Source organism: Schistocerca piceifrons, chromosome 1 (assembly GCF_021461385.2).
Source record: "Schistocerca piceifrons isolate TAMUIC-IGC-003096 chromosome 1, iqSchPice1.1, whole genome shotgun sequence".
In the NCBI taxonomy this organism is placed as follows: Eukaryota; Metazoa; Arthropoda; class Insecta; order Orthoptera; family Acrididae; genus Schistocerca; species Schistocerca piceifrons.
Window position 1 is genome coordinate 815286425 of NC_060138.1, and position 17994 is coordinate 815304418.

General features: G+C 38.0%; 1 protein-coding gene across 2 annotated transcripts in view; it reads left to right on the forward strand.

Annotated features, from left to right (window-relative positions):
- Positions 1-9852, forward strand: part of LOC124714093 (nuclear cap-binding protein subunit 3-like) — a 98617-nt gene extending 88765 nt beyond the window's left edge. For both annotated transcript variants that reach the window (XM_047242993.1, XM_047242994.1), the window contains exon 8: positions 9455-9852. In XM_047242993.1, the coding sequence (XP_047098949.1) occupies positions 9455-9769 (315 nt within the window). In that variant the 3' untranslated portion in view covers positions 9770-9852. The remainder of the gene's footprint in view (positions 1-9454) is intronic.
- Positions 9853-17994: the final 8142 nt, after the last annotated feature.

The window sequence follows — 17994 nt, forward strand, 5'->3', positions numbered from 1 at the left end:
AAAGATGTAGACTGTTTACTCACTTCTCCATGTAGCACAATATTACCAAAACATTCTCACTCATTCCTTACTCACATATTCATCATAATATATATATTCTTATACATTAAACATATTCCTCATCAAACATTAATATATCACATACGTGGGGCCATTTGGCACTTCCATTCTCTTAAAACTCCAATATCATCTTCCTCAAATAATCTCTTGTCTTCATCAACTACTTCACAGTAACTTACCTTCTTATATTAACTTAAATATTAACTCATTCATACTGATCATTCATTCTTACATCCTCATTCATTCTGCTACATACCTATGTCATTACTGATCTCAATAGCTATTATTTCCTCTCATTATAGTGCCTTGAAATAACTAACTAGTTGTTGATTCACCTTATAATTTACAATTAACAACAAATGTAACCTGTGTGGATCTCATTCCTACATGAATATCTTTTCTCATTCAGTAAGTGTACTCACCTGGGTTTACATTCTCTTCATAATTATGTGTACAAGTGTAACTGCAGTATATAATTTCCATATATTAACGTTTGTGTTCTTAGGCAGAATAACTTAATGTTCGTGTATTCAATACAAATATTTATGATCTCGTTTTCACAGCAACTTGCTCATGTTCAAATTAGTTGTCATTATATTATGTTGTTTTAGTGCACAAAGGGTTTCAAATGTCTGTGGGGTTGCAGCCTCCTCGGCTTGAGAGATAACGGGTATTATAGGGAGTAACAACCTGGGTGAGGTATGCTTGCTATTCTAAAAGGACCTGAATATAATAGCTGCCATTTTCTGTTCAGTTGTTTTAACTTTGTAGACTTGGGATGTGAACGCAAAAGAACAAGGTCCTCAACCCGATAGGTTTGTTAATTGCTGTTCTGCTGTCATTTTGTTGTCGTACCTGAGGAAACAAACCGTCTCAGCCGTTGCACTCTTACAACACCTCACGACCGAAGCACGAGCGCTTAGCTGGGTCGTCGACTGTTTTCCGTCGTCTGCTGTGTTTGGCCGGGTTCATTGACCAGCTCCACTATGTTTACATTCCGGCCGGTTGGCGCCCGCGCGTCAGCTGATGGCGCGCCGCAATTATTGCTACTTCGTGGCGGGGAGTGCATAACTGTACTGGGGAACGGCGGTGGACTCCGTGGACGGTTATGATTTGTCGTGCGTGAATTTTGCATATTCCACATATTACGTCGGTGATTATTGGGATTGTTATTGTTTTGGTGGTAATTATGTCTGTTATATGTCTTGTTCCTGTCAAAGTAGCCCGGGTTGTACGGGTTATTCTCATGTCTCCTATTGCGGTTGTTGTTGTACTGTCTGTGATTTTCATTTTGCATGTAGTTACCATTTTGATATGGGTGATAATTATTGTTGTTATTATTATTCCACGAATTTCTGCGGTTGTTCCTACCGTCGTACACGTTTCCATTTGAATATGTTTTGCGCGCAGGCATCGTACTGTGTCGCAACGCAGAGGGCTGGTTCCACCAACCACCGTCACTACAGTTCCTTTGGGGTGGGTGCTGATTTTGGTTACTAATATGAGTAAAATTTGAATGGCGTGAATCGCCTCTGTAAACTACGTCCATTTGATCTAAGAAGTTTAAGAAAGTCTTAACGTCATCCTCCGGTACTCCTATTAATCTGTCTCGGTATGGAAAGGGTAAGTGGCTCTTTAAAGTGTCAATTATCGCTGGCAAGTCGGCTGGTTTGGTCCAGTACAGTGTCTTGTCTAGGTACCTCTCAAAGTATTGTCTTAATGTCTCTTTTTTAGGGTCATAGGCCTCGGGGTTGCACACTTCTATCCTTAGACTCTGTTGCTCATTCTCGTACCAGAATTCGTCCAATAAGGCTTGTTCGAACTTTTCAAATGTAAGGCCCGCTGCTTCATAGCAGCACCTCACTTAGCTGCTCATCCTCTCATGAGATTGGTGACGTATCTGATTTTATCGACTTCTGACCAACTACGCGGGAAAACACCGTCAAATGATCTAATAAACACAATAGGGTGGACTTTGTGCTTGTCCTCACTGGAAAATGTCTGGAAATATCCATGTCTTACAAACGTGTCATCGGCCATGCCGGTTGGCATAACTGTATTGACGTAGTTTGTGTCACTTGCTACTCTAGATGTCGTATCGTAATATTGCTCGTTTGATGGAAAAGAAGGCGGCACATTGTAATTTTGATTGGAAATAGGTGATTCCACAATAGGTGTTCTGTCTGTGTCATTAGCCATGGTTTTAGCTGTTTTGTCGTTCCCTGACGATGCGTTTGCACCAATCACCAAACACGGCACAACATTGTCTCGTAATTTTGTCACTTCGTCTTCTATGTGTTTTGTCTCGTCTTTAACATGTATCTTTGTTTTTGGGAGTATGTCCTGTGTAATTGTTTCAAGTTTTTTCTCCAGACAGTTGTCACACAATTTACATTCATGTACGATTCTTTCAGCCATGTTGGTGTTGTTGTTTAGTTACGCGAGGTCCGCTCGGTCTTCTAATTTTTCTATCTTTTCTTTGAGGTGGGTTTGTTCAAGAACTACCATTGTAAGCTGTTGGGTAATATTTCCCACTTCTTCAGTCAGCTTTTCTTGGGTGGAGCTAGCTGAAGTGTGGGCCTGAGCTAACTCTTCCACATGAGTGTTCACTTCCTGCTGCACATTAACTATTTGAGTTAACTGATTCTCACATCGGGTGATATTGTTTTTTGTTTCATGTGTGAATGTAACCAAAGTTTCTTCCTGTTTAGTGACTCGATCGGACAATGTCTCAAATCGCTGGCTGAGCTGTTGAGTGGTGTTATTTAATTCTGTCATCTGTTTTGTCGTCCGTTCAAAATTTTCGGTCATAGTATGGTTTAATATGTCAATTTTCTGCCTAACGTCTCGTTTCATGGCTGCAAATAACTCTAATAGTTGGTCCAGTTTGTCAGTTTCCTGTGTCCGATTTGTGTCACATTGCTGAATTTGTCTCATATTCGGTTCTGACATTGATGTTAACAATGGTGCTGACGGTCTAGTCTCTCGTCCATTCCACATTTCGTCATTTAAAGTCACCATCTGTGTATTATCACAAATGTTGCGAGTTTGAGGCAAAATCATTGCATTGATCTGTGAACTCGTCCATGGAGGGAAACGCGGACTTTCTTGTTGGTTGCACGATGAATCTAGTTCACTTAAGTCATCTGCCGAAACTCTCTCTATCTTACCACGTTCCATTGTAATAGGATGTATAATCGTAAGTCAAAAGGGAATAATATGAGTCTTATTAATAAAGATTTGACTCAAATTTAGGTTGAAATATTTTCTCGTCAATGTAAATGGTTGCTCTATTGCAAACAATGGTTGAGAAAGATGCAGCAGCGCGGACAAAATTTTTCGTAACAAATGACTGTTTGGTGGTCAAATTCACGATCTTCATATGCAGCTACAACAATACTATAATTACCACAAACTACAATAGAGAGAGATAATTTTGGAAACATGTAGATGAAAACTACAGGATGTCTGGAAAGGGAAAAATGGATTCTGCAGTTGGCTATTGAATGCTTGAATGAAACATAATTGTGTGACTCACCATTAAATTTTCTGCCCTGCAGCGGCTGGTCAATCACTTCTGCGTAAATCGTATTCGTCAAAATATGGATTTTCTTAATACATCTCCATCGGATAATCACCAAAAGGTCTCAAAATAAGTTTTGCATCAATAGATTCCCATGTAAAGAAAAACAGATTGAATTGGTTACATAAACTCTTTACAATATTGTTGCATGATCATTTGCTTAGGTAGAATAAAGTTGGTATTTTAGTTACCCTTTTAAAGTTCAGGATTTTTGGATATTCTCTATTGGGAAAAAATACAAATTAAAGTTTCAAATTTGCTCAAAAACGACACATCCGAAATTTGCGTCCTGTCTCGGTCGCCAGTTGGAGTGGAAAATAAAAAAGAAAAAGGGAAAAGAAAAGAAAAGGAAAGATTGGAAAGCAAATCGGACTTCGTATTACAGAAAAGCTATCGGACTTTGTGATTCGGAAAAGCTATTGTTGGGGTGGTCCTGGTGGCGTTTTTGAGCAAAAGTTAAACCAATTTCCACTACAAAAAGTATTGAAAAAGAACAGAGAATAACAAAATGTAACTGACAGGGGGAAATGACGTAGATAAGAGTTCATCCTTTACCAGGTTAAATGTCTTCTTTCATGCGGCGTCCAGGTCTTCAAAACTCTTCATTTCGGCTTGAAAAGTCTGCTCCGAAATCTTGTAATAAGTTTCATTGTCCAGGAATTTCTAATGTATACAAAACCGTCTTGATCTTAAATACAATTTATTTTAGTTGCTTCTCTCCATCCTTCGAATTTCATAACAACTTCCACAATGTCTACGCATTACAATCAGATCAAGACTAGCTATTAAGTTTTTTACGTCAGCGTCAGATCACGTCTGCCTTCAGCTTCCGCTATCAAGAGACAATTAAGAAACAAATAGAAAACAAAAAAAGAGTTACAATTTTAGTAGTTTCTCTGCCGTTGAGCGCTCATACCGCTGCAACGGGATATTTTTTATCTGAGGGAACGAGTGTAGCGCGGCGAAATTCAAAGTCCCGCTACAGCACCAATGCCATTAGTCTTGCATATCAACATTTTATTTTGTTGCAGTTTAAATGACCTGTCCTCTGATTGAAGTTTCAGTTTGGATACCCAATAAAAGAATGTCTTGCATCTACTAGTTTATGTGCTATTGTCTAGTAATCAGATTTTTGCACTTTTCATCCAAAGTGACGGGAAATATATTGAGGTCCAGTAAGCTTCAAGATCTGTGAAGAAAACATTCCATTGTAGGGACACCTGATGTGCTTTGATTGCCATTATGAAACTGCTTAGAGCAGTTCAGCTGTGTTCGTGGCCTAAGGTCTTGAGTTTAGTGATTTTGATTATGGTTTCGTATGCAAATTTCAGAATAGGCCTACCCCAGAAATTTGGGATTCTTTTTAAGAGTTGTGGTATGCAAAGTAGGGTGATAGTAGTGATAACATTTTACTATTGAACATTCTTTTACTTTCAGTCACAGAGATTGTTGTGGCAAAACTGGTCAGAACAGCAAACTTTATAGATGTATTAATATTCTCTTTGAAAATACCAGTGTAATCAACTAAATATTATCTACTAATAGTGATAAAAAGCAGCTATATAATAAAGAGATAAGCTTTTCTCAAGGTAGCCTTTTTTTTATTATTGACTTGGTGGATTAAATTTAGGTTGCCTAAGTGTGAACAGCATTAATGCCACGTTGTGTTAGTTTATTGTTTATTCAGTACACAGATTGTTTCTATGGTGTCTTTGTCTCATGTTAATGCATATCTGGACTCATTCCACATCTCTGAAGGTTGTTGTTATTGATGATATCTACAGAACATGATGACTTTACGAATTGTAAAAATGCACCATTAATACCTATAGTTTCTGCCTGATATGCTAAAATGAATGTACCTCCATATTTATCTGAATATATGTGCTCTGGTAAGTGCTGTTAAGTCAGAACGGCATCCATATGAGGTCACACCGTGAGAGGAAATCAAAATAATTCAAAAATAACTGCAGGGTCATTTGGTTTCCTTCACTAGACATGGCCTGCACCTCAACAGGTGTGGAAAGGGGAGGTTGGCAATGCTTATAGGTGACAGCATAGGTGGGGGTGGTGGGATCACTCATGGGAAAATTCCGGTAGTTGTGGGTGTTAGAGCTGTACCTTTTTTAGATTGAAGTCAGCTGACAGGTATTCCTGCTTAAGGGAAGTCTCTCTAACAAAGAAACCACTTTCGACAAAGCTTAGGTATCCGATTAATGAGGGAATTAGTATATTTCATCAAAACATACAAGGCATTAGAGATAAAGTTAGTGAACTGCTTATAGATGTTGACTCTGAAATTATTGGTATATCTGAACACTTCTTAAATAAGGAGATAATTCAGAGGCTTCCTTTACCAGGATACAGGTTGGCTGGCAGCTTTTCGAGGAGCTCTTTGCGGTGTGGGGGGAGTAGCCATGTATGTGAAAAACGGCATCCCATTTGAGTCAATTGATGTTTCAAAGAACTGCACTGAAAAGGTGTTTGAATGTTGTGCAGGTGTGGTTAAATTTAACGGAGCTAAACTTCTAACTGTTGTTATTTATAGATCCCCAGACTCAGATTCCACAACATTTTTGCTAAAGCTAGAGGAGGTTCTTGGTTCACTTTATAGGAAATGCAAAAAGTTAGTTATATGTGGTGACTTCAATATAAATTGTATAAGTGATTGTGCAAGGAAAAGGATGCTGGTAGACCTCCTTAATTCATATAATCTTATGCAAACCATATTCTTTCCGAGAGTGCAAGGGAACAGTAGAACAACCATAGACAATATTTTTGTTCATTCGTCATTACTAGAAGGGCACTCTATTAGCAAAATGGTGAATGGCCTTTCAGATCATGATGCCCAAATTTTAAGTCTAAAAGATTTTTGTGCTGCAACACATGTTAAATATAGTTACCATCTTTTTAGGAAAGCTGATCCAGTTGCTGTAGAGACTTTCGTAAACCTTATCAAGGAACAAGAGTGGCAAGATGTTTATAGTGCTGATACAGTAGACGATAAATATAATGCTTTCCTCAAGACTTTTCTCGTGCTCTTTGAAAGTTGCTTTCCATTAGAATGTTCAAAACAGGGTACTAGCACAAACAGGCAGCCTGGGTGGCTGACTAAAGGTATAAGAATATCTTGTAGAACAAAGTGGCAATTATATCAAAACGTTAGAAACAGTCACAATCTAAAGTACTCGGTAGTGAAGCCACTTTATAAAAAGGGAGACAGGGATAATGTTGATAATTATAGACCTATTTCTATGCCATCGGTGTTTGCTAAAGTTATCGAGAGGGTTGTATATACAAGGTTACTGCAGCATTTAAATTCACATAATTTGCTGTCAAATGTACAGTTTGGTTTTAGAAATGGCTTAACAACTGAAAATGCTATAGTCTCTTTTCTCTGTGAGGTTTTGGACGGATTAAATAAAAGGTTGCGAACGTTTGGTGTTTTCTTTGATTTAACGAAGGCTTTTGATTGTGTTGACCACAAAATATTACTGGAGAAGTTGGAACATTATGGAGTAAGGGGAGCAGCTTACAATTGGTTCACCTCTTACTTTAAGAACAGAAGGCAGAAGGTAATTCTCCGCAATATTGAGAGTGGTAATGATGTTCAGTCCCAATGGGGCACTGTTAAATGGGGCGTTCCCCAAGGATAGGTGCTGGGGCCACTGCTGTTTCTTATTTATATAAATGATATGCCTTCTAGTATTACAGGTGATTCAAAAATATTTCTGTTTGCTGATGACACCAGCTTGGTAGTGAAGGATCTTGTGTGTAATATTGAAACATTATCAAATAATGTAGTTCATGAAATAAATTCGTGGCTTGTGGAAAATAATTTGATGCTAAATCACAGTAAGACTCAGTTTTTACAGTTTCTAACTCACAATTCAACAAGAACTGATATTTTAATCAGACAGAATGGGCATGTTATAAGCGAGACGGAACAGTTCAAGTTCCTAGGCGTACGGATAGATAGTAAGCTGTTGTGGAAAGCCCATGTTCAGGATCTTGTTCAGAAACTAAATGCCGCTATATTTACCATTAGAACAGTATCTGAAACGAAAAGTAGTCTACTTCGCATATTTTCATACGTTTATGTCATATGGTATTATTTTTTGGGGTAATTCTTCTGATTCAAAAAGGGTATTTTTGGCTCAAAAACGGGCTGTTCGAGCTATGTGTGGTGTAGGTTCGAAAACCTCTTGTCGACCCCTATTCAATAGTCTGGGAATTTGACATTGCCCTCACAGTATATATTTTCTTTAATGTCGTTTGTTGTTAGCAATATTAGCTTATTCCCAAGAGTTAGCAGCTTTCACTCAGTTAATACTAGGCAGAAATCAAATCTGCATGTGGAATGCACTTCCTTGACTCTTGTGCAGAAAGGAGTGCAGTATTCTGCTGCATCCATTTTCAATAAGCTACCACAAGAACTCAAAAATCTTAGCTGTAGCCCAAACGCTTTTAAGTCTAAACTGAAGAGTTTCCTCATGGCTCACTCCTTCTATTCTGTCGAGGAGCTCCTGGAAGAGCTAAAAAATTAAGCAAATTCCAGTGTTACATTCTTGATTTTCTTTATTTAAACTAACGACGTGTCTCCTGAATATGTTTCTTATATTTCATTTTATCTGTTTCTACAATCTACAACTCAATATGTTTCTTATATTTCATTTTATCTGTTTCTACAATCGTGTTATAATTTCATGTATTGACTCATTCCATGACCATGGAGACTTCTCCTTAATGTGGTCCCACGGAACAATAAATAAATAAATAAATAAATAAATAAAAATAAATAGTCTGTACAGGAGTGTTGAAAATGTGAGAACACCGTGACTAAATATAAAGCTTTGCTTTAACCGTGCTTCTTATTATCAGACCCATAAGCAACACTGTGATGATGTGTACCAACAGTATCATAGTAATGATTGGATCTATTGTAGTTGTCACAGGATCATATGGATTAGTGCCTCCTGTTTTACAAATCTTGTTTCCAACCAAGATCCAGCATTCTAGACTTACAGTGCTACAATGAAAGCTACTTGGCATGTTCTGTTGTTGTTTGATGAACAAGTATGTGAAGTTAAATATCTTCCATGATCTGCCCATTATCCAGAAATTATAAGCATCTATAGTGTAGGTCTGTGAATCTAGTACATATTTTCCTATCATTCCATCAGTGCCATACTACAGAATAACAAAGAATTCCTCTGGAAACAATTTGGTGTGTTGTATTGTCCATTTCTTTGTGAGTCACAGCCCAAAGGTACCTTAATAGTCAATACCATTCTATTGTTTTCAGTATTTTCTAAACAGTCTATATTTATGTTCATGTTCCATCATTTGACAGCAAAAATTGTTACCAGATGGGATGCTTATGTTCTAAAAGTAGTCATCACATGCAAATACGTGGCTGGAAATGTCATTGTACTGCATTTATGTACAACCCAGAATTTCTCGTAACAGTGCACAGTATTTCAAAGAACAGTGGATGCATGTGTTTGTGCCACGGTTTCAACAAAATCCCTTGAAAAGAGATTGGATGTTTATATAGCCCGCACTTCAAACAGGGTTCCTACAGCTTTTTCCCTCTATGCGTGTGAATCTACACAATCTTAAAACATTTGGGTGCCCATTCTGTGTCCTTGTATTGTCTGGTGTCCAGGAAAACACACACACACACACACACACACACAGAGAGAGAGAGAGAGAGAGAGAGAGAGAGAGAGAGAGAGAGAGAGAGAGAGTCATTCAGTCAGGCAGTCAAAATTGTTTCAAACAGAGACCTCATCATGCACTGTTTTTCAGGTTCCAAGAATGCGGATGTATGCTGATGAGGAACAAATACGATTGGAGAGGCGTCGCGCCATATCTCAGCAGCTCACCAGGCGACCGCGCACACGATCTCCATCACCAAGTGACCACAGCCGATCACAAGATCTGCGTCGCCGACTTGTAAAAGCACGTCGTGCAGTTACACCCGATATTATTACTACAAGTGATCTCCGCTCAAAGCTTAATTTAAAAAAGACACTTAAACTAAAGGCAAGACAGAAGTCACCACTGCGAATAGAAATAGACAATGATGAATACTATAAATTTCTAGAAAGTGATCGAATGTAACTGTTGTATACTATACTTTTTCTGTTTTGACAGAAATAATATTCACTCATATGCTATTAAAATCAGATAAGTTGAAAAAGTCAGACTGATTTTTAGTGTTACATACATTTGTGTGTCTCAATTTTCAGTTTGCTCTCTCATACAGTACTTCCCTTGAAATGGCATACAGATTTTTTTGTTAATTTTTAAATGGATGAGTGGTAAGCCTGAATGGTGCTCATAAAAATTTGTGTGGTAGATGTGAGTAATAAAATTGTTTTTATTATTAATTTTCTGTGCATTATGTATCTTAATAAGTGGTTAACCTGGGGCAAAAATCACTGCTCTAGTTGCAGGTTGCCCATCTAATGCTTCCAAGGCCAACAAAAGTTTGTTTCTCAATATTTTATACAATTATTGACAATATAAACATTCAGAAATTTTTAGTAATTACTTATTAAAATGTATAAAAATATGTTTAATGTTTAACATGGTTAAGGTAAGTAATACAGTTAGAAATTTTGTAAATGTACTGAGGCAGTGTAGCTCATGATGTGCAAATTACCCAAACTCTTCATCCAGTAGTTGAGCATGAGAGCACTTAGTTTCTTCTGACAGTCTTCACACACAATTTTGAACCTTTACAAAACTTTTTCTCACTTGTCACCCCAACAAAAAGATGAAAAGAGAAAAGCATATCGCTTACTACATTTTGGCTGTTCATGCAGTAAAACATCACAATGAGGCATTTATCATTTCTTTTCTCTAGTACCCCCTTCCCCTCTCTAGTCACAGCGGTTTTTGCATTCAATACCCATGTGTACCACTGAACATCTTTGCAAATTTATATCATTGTACTACACATAGTTGAGAAAATATGATGTTATAAACATTGAGATTTGTGAAAAATTAGTTTTTGCTTAAAATGCAGTGCTAATTAACCAGTCTGTAGGGTCATTCCATGTGAAGTGTCCTAGGGCTCCCAGCTTAAATTTTGGTGAAATTTGTACAGTATATACCTTAGGGTCCTACATGACCTTATGTAAAGTTTCAGGCTCACCTGTAACTTGGTTGAGTTGCTAGAGCCACTTTTGTGAAGACCAATTTTACCGAGACCGAAAAGTCGCAAAGAAATCTTCAAGTTTGGCATTCCACTGTTCGTAATGTAAAAGAGCAAGACTCTTGCTTCTGGGTATAGTGGTACAACTTTTTGTGCTCTACACACAAATTATGGAAGTAGAGTTCAGAAAGCAATGAATTTGGCTTAATCTCGGTTCAAAGTGGCAACAAATCATGTCGCAAGAAATTTGTCCCATACTTTAACGAGGCATAAGTAGTGGAGAAAGTGCGCTATGGACCTGTCTTTTGCCAAACTACTGTTTGCCTAGGTGTTTAGTATACCACAAATTTGGGCCTGGCTTGTGTGTTTAGTTACTGTACAACCATCCTGTAAATTTGCTAAAAAACATGAATGTATTAAAAGTCATTACATTCATTAACACCATTCAACAGAGCACATTTCATTCTATTAGAAAAACTTATTTTCATTTTTGTGTCTCTTTGAGTAAGGTGCAAAAATGGCACCTAAACTATTGAATTTTTTTGTAATTTGAGAAAAATCCTTATGTTGGTCCATGGTGGCTATGCCACTACCAATCTCAGTGAGTGGTAGCCCCACTGCCGAGGGGCCATGCCTGATAACTATGCAAGATCAGCCACAGGTGGGTTTCTTTACTGCAGGTTCTCAAGCCGGAATGTGGGTATCCAACAGGTTCCCAAGTCTTGTTTGGGTCTCCTTGTGGTTACCAAGCCATAATGCGGAATTCTTCAGTTGTTAAATGCTTTAAATTTGTTGTTGGGAACCCCGAAACTGACACACTGTTGGAGCCTCTGGCAGGGCTACCTGCACAATGCTCCCCCTTATCAGGTAAAATACAGGTCTGATCACTGCTGACCCTACATCTCTATTAAAAGGGTGAAGGATTTAGTACTGCTGATGGATTTGGAAACCAATATCAAGATGAACATTCCAGCATTGACCATTCAGAGTAGCATGGTTTCATGGCCGCACTGAAAACAGTGTGGATACCATGTTCATTGGCAAGATCCTCTAACGGCATTGGCCATGAGAAAGTTCATGCACATTCCTCAGTCAGTTCTGATGGTACATCCGAAGCTCTTCAGTCACCAATGTTACTATTCACATACAGTGACATACTCATACACACATACATACAACATACATACATACAGCAGTTGAAATTCTTGGATTCAAGTTTGACTTCCTCCTGGTTTGTCATTTTTTTGTGTTGGAATGTTATGTGGTTAGTTTTGAATTTACTCCATGTATGAACTGTCACCCTGACCTATGTTTGTCAACTTTACCTCATAAATTCTCAAAGTTAATTATTTTCATGGTCCCGCTATGCAGTGCCATGGAGGGTTGGGCCTCGTCATGTTCTTGTGATATATGGACGCTGAAATAAAGCTCCATATTTGTCTAAGCTACTAAATGGCATAAACAGTTTTGCATCAACTCTTCTATATTTTATGTTTTTATTGTTCAGCTTCAGTTACAATAATAGTAGAACAGCTCATGACAGATTACAGCATATATGTGTATTGCTTTGACATAAGCAGTCGAGAGAAAATGACAGTTCATATAACAATTTTTCAGTCATTTCTATTCATTTACATTCCTGTGCACATCTAAGTTGTGGTGTCCAAACAAGTACTCCACCACAGCTGGTGGAGAGTTTATCTGCCATTGTGCCTTGCCAATGCCCAGCACTGATATGACTTACACATCATCTGTATGTACAGAAAATGAGTGTGTGCACAATGGGACATTCAGTGCTGGATGACCGTTGCAATAATTTGTATTGATACTACTACTAAATCTACAGCTACGTCTTTGGAGCAGATACCTCCTCGAGATGTTTTGGGTTACAACTACCTAAACTATGTTTTCATATCTCATGAACATCTTTCATTGGTCTAAGAAGATAAAAGTGGAGCATGTTATTGCAAAGAATTCCAAATTACACCATGGATTCACCCACTTAGATGAAATATGTGTAACTCAAGATACTTAACTAATTGGAACATCACATAACAACATATTTTTAGATGATAATAATAATAGGTTTATTCTTATTCCTATTATCATGATTTTCAGTGCTTGAAGTGTTTTAAAACAAAATCCATTTCCGTTTTATAAAATGAATCTCAATCAGTCAATCCAGTTCAGTCAGACAAAGGATCAAGTTGTACGTAATATACTTCATCGGGAATATTTGTCCATGTTTAATTGATCATTCATCCCTTTCTTCATAATCTCCTACATTCCAGTAAATAATTTTTCCCATTTGTATTTTATTGCTCTCTTTGTGTGGGATTTCTGTGTACATTGTTTCCCTTTTTGCAGCAAAGAATACGAGAAATAGTAGGGCTGCATATCCAGACTACACTGTTGTTTCTCATGTGTAACTGTTCTTTGTCATTATTATTTATAAGAGCATACCGTATTTACTTGAATCTAAGCCGCACTTTTTTTCCGGTTTTTGTAATCCAAAAAACCGCCTGCGGCTTAGAATCGAGTGCAAAGTGGAAGTTCTGAAAAATGTTGGTAGGTGCCGCCACAACTAACTTCTGTCGTCAAATATATGTAACGCTACGCAGGCACAAAGACAAATACTGGCACCAAAACCTCTGCGTCAGTAAATAAATAAAAAAAGGTGGAAGACGAGCTTTTTTTTCTCCGCCCCGAGTTTCGACCACTGCATTTTCATACATTATCCAACGAAGTAAACACAAATTCCGTATTGTTCCTCTTCGAACGTAGCAGCATTTCAATGTACTACGAAAATCCGACTGGCAAGACTGTTTGGGATATTTGTCAATATGGCCAACTCTGCTTTCTGAATTTTTTCCTACCTGTGAGAAGAAATCGTTGCTAATAGGAACTTTTATGAATCGTGAATCACATACAGTATTCTCTTCACCATAAGAATAATACGAATATAAACATTTTGCCATGTATTCTTTCGTGTTTGCTACTATCTCATTTAAATCCTGTCCGCCTAATAAACTACGAAACTAGAGTGAGACAACAGCAGACGCGGAAGAATATACATACCATGTCATGTTTATATTCGTATTATTCTTATGCCTAATAGTGATACAGTCAGAAATGAAGCACGGCATTTGACTAGATTTTTAAATCTAAGATGACTCTAATTTCTGGGCATAATGTAATGTACTAAAGAGGCGTCTGCAAAGATTTTCAAACGGAAAGAATTTTTGCTAAATTCTCGTTCAGAACATCATCTATCATATGCAATCTATTATTTGATTCTTGTTGATCATTATCAAAGAAAGCAGCAGTGTAAGTAGCAACAAATAGCAATCTCTTGCCATTGTTTTGCTAATGAGACGATTCCTCTCTTTGTTTTTTTAAATTGTAAGCGGCGGTAGCGTGCACAAAAGCAAGCCATGCCGCGAGCGGCGACAGGCCGTAAACCCTCATTTTAAGAATGCGACAAACAATGCATGACACAGTACTGTAATGCATTTTCAGCTTTGAGTGACGGAAACACTTATAACAAAGAGAACTGCACTTGTCAGATCAAAGAAAAATAAGCAATCAATTCAAACCAGACGAAGCACGTGAAAAAGGAAGGGTACCCGTATAAATACGGACGGAGCGCCTGACGCATAACAGCGGCTACCTGGTAAAGCTTAACTGCTAAGCTTACGACTCAAACCAAACTACTACAGCTGTATCGTCATTCATTCAACCTAAATTGTGTCTCATATTACAATGGACCAACTTTGTTTCGATTTGGATGTGCGGCCTAAAACTTTTCTCTCCCCTTGAAATTCGAGTCTCAGATTTCTGGTGCGGCTTAGATTCGGGAAAATTTTTTTTCCTCGATTCGAGTCTCATTTTTCAGGTGCGGCTTAGATTCGAGTGCGGCTTAAATTCGAGTAAATACGGTAAGTTTCTCAAGTTTATTTAGAAGAAAACGGAAATGATTAGTTTTATCTTTACCATTAGGAGTTACATCCTGACATTTTAAACTACAATCCCTTTTGTAACCTCAGATCTCAGATTTGTGATGAGTAAAATGTGACAACAAAGAATCATCTGTGCCCAGATATGTCTATTATGTTGTTGTTGTTGTTGTTGTTGTGGTCTTCAGTCCTGAGACTGGTTTGATGCAGCTCTCCATGCTACTCTATCCTCTATCCTGTGCAAGCTTTTTCATCTCCCAGTACTTACTGCAACCTACATCCTTCTGAATCTGCTTAGTGTATTCATCTCTTGGTCTCCCTCTACGATTTTACCCTCCACTCTGCCCTCCAATGCTAAATTTGTGATCCCTCGATGCCTCAGAACATGTCCTACCAACCGGTCCCTTCTTCTTTTCAAGTTGTGCCACAAACTCCTATTCTCTCCAATTCTATTCAATACCTCCTCATTAGTTATGTGATCTACCTGTCTAATTTTCAGCATTCTTCTGTAGCACCACATTTTGAAAGCTTCTATTCTCTTCTTGACCAAACTATTTATCGTCCATGTTTCACTTCCATACATGGCTACACTCCATACAAATACTTTCAGAAACGACTTCCTGACACTTAAATCTATACTCAACGTTAACAAATTTCTCTTCTTCAGAAACGATTTCCTTGCCATTGCCAGTCTACATTTTATATCCTCTCTACTTCGACCATCATTAGTTATTTTGCTCCCCAAATAGCAAAACTCCTTTACTGCTTTAAGTGTCTCATTTCCTAATCTAATTCCCTCAGCATCACCCGATTTAATTTGACTACATTCCACTATCCTCGTTTTGCTTTTGTTGATGTTCATCTTATATCCTCCTTTCAAGACACTGTCCATTCCGTTCAACTGCTCTTCCAAGTCCTTTACTGTCTCTGACAGAATTACAATGTCATCGGCGAACCTCAAAGTTTTTACTTCTTCTCCATGGATTTTAATACCTACTCCGAATTTTTCTTTTGTTTCCTTTACTGCTTGCTCAATATAAAGATTGAATAACATTGGGGATAGGCTACAACCCTGTCTCACTCCCTTCTCAACCGCTGCTTCCCTTTCGCGCCCCTCTACTCTTATAACTGCCATCTGGTTTCTGTACAAATTGGAAATAGCCTTTCGCTCCCTGTATTTTACCCCTACCACCTTTAGAATGTGAAAGAGAGTATTCCAGTCAACATTGTCAAAAGCTTTCTCTAAGTCTACAAATGCTAGAAACATAGGTTTGCCTTTTCTTAATCTTTCTTCTAAGATAAGTCGTAAGGTTAGTATTGCCTCACGTGTTCCAACATTTCTACGGAATCCAAACTGATCTTCCCCGAGGTCCGCTTCTACCAGTTTTTCCATTCGTCTGTAAAGAATTCGCGTTAGTATTTTGCAGCCGTGACTTATTAAACTGATAGTTCGGTAATTTTCACATTTGTCAACACCTGCTTTCTTTGGGATTGGAATTATTATATTCTTCTTGAAGTCTGAGGGTATTTCACCTGTCTCATACATCTTGATCACCAGATGGTAGAGTTTTGTCAGGACTGGCTCTCCCAAGGCCGTCAGTAGTTCTAATGGAATGTTGTCTACTCCCGGAGCCTTGTTTCGACTCAGGTCTGTCAGTGCTCTGTCAAACTCTTTATGTAGTATCGTATCTCCCATTTCATCTTCCTCTAAATCCTCTTCCATTTCTATAATATTGTCCTCAAGTACATCGCCCTTGTACAGACCCTCTATATACTCCTTCCACTTTTCTGCTTTCCCTTCTTTGCTTAGAACTGGGTTTCGATCTGAGTTCTTGATATTCATACAAGTGGTTCTCTTTTCTGCAAAGGTCTCTTTAATTTTCCTGTAGGCAGTATCTATCTTACCCCTAGTGTGAGATAAGCCTCTGCATCCTTAAATTTGTCCTCTAGCCATCCCTGCTTAGCCATTTTGCACTTCCTGTTGATCTCATTTTTGAGACGTTTGTATTCCTTTTTGACTGCTTCATTTACTGCATTTTTATATTTTCTCCTTTCATCAATTAAATTCAATATTTCTTCTGTTACCCAAGGATTTCTACTAGCTTTTGTCTTTTTACCTACTTGACCGTCTGCTGCCCTCACTACTTCATACCTCAAAGCTACCCATTCTTCTTCTACTGTATTTCTTTCCATCATTCCTGTCAATTTTCCCTTATGCTCTCCCTCAAACACTCTACAACTTCTGGTTTAGTCAGTTTATCCAGGTCCCATCTCCCTAAATTCCCACCTTTTTGCAGTTTCTCCAGTTTTAATCTACAGTTCATAACCAATAGATTGTGGTCAGAGTCCACATCTGCCCCTGGAAAATGTCTTACAATTTAAAACCTGGTTCCTAAATCTCTGCCTTACCATTATATAATCTATCTGATACCTTCTAGTATCTCCAGAATTCTTCTATGTATACAACCTTCTTTTATGATTGTTGAAACAAGTGTTAGCTATGATTAAATTATGCTCTGTGCAGAATTCTACCAGACGGCTTCCTCTTTCATTTCTTACCCCCAATCCATATTCACCTACTATGTTTCCTTGTCTCCCTTTTCCTACTCTCGAATTCCAGTCACCCATGACTATTAAATTTTCGTCTCCCTACGTCTATTATACTTTAACTATTTTGGAGAACACTTTGACAGCATGACTAGTCATCACTGTAAAGTGTCATACCTCTGTAAGAGCTGTGCTCACACTTTATTCTTTGGACAGATGCTGCATAAATACCTTTTAATCTCTTCAGAGTGAGTGTCCTTCTTCTCAGCCCTGTACATATAAGAAGTGGTAGAGATAATTCAGTCTCTGGATTGACATGACGTAGGTATAGGCCATTCCTTCCAATGGTTCACATCCCCTTTAATCTCCAACACCTACCCAAAATTGGGTACACCCCATCTTAAATCACCCCTTTTCTTTAAACATTCTAATGATGAAGTTTCTCTGCAGTGTACTGTCTCTACCCAGTTTTCCAAACATATGTTCCCTAACTCCTTCTTTTATAACTTTGACCTATTCTCCCTCCAGTGTCATAAGTTACGTTTGTGTAAGTACTATCTGTTAATTAATAATGACTACTAAATCATATTTTCTGTATTACCACAGCAGTCGCATTGTACACACACTAAAAAACATTCTGCTGGAGGGCATCTTACTGATAACATACTCTAGTCTTCACATTT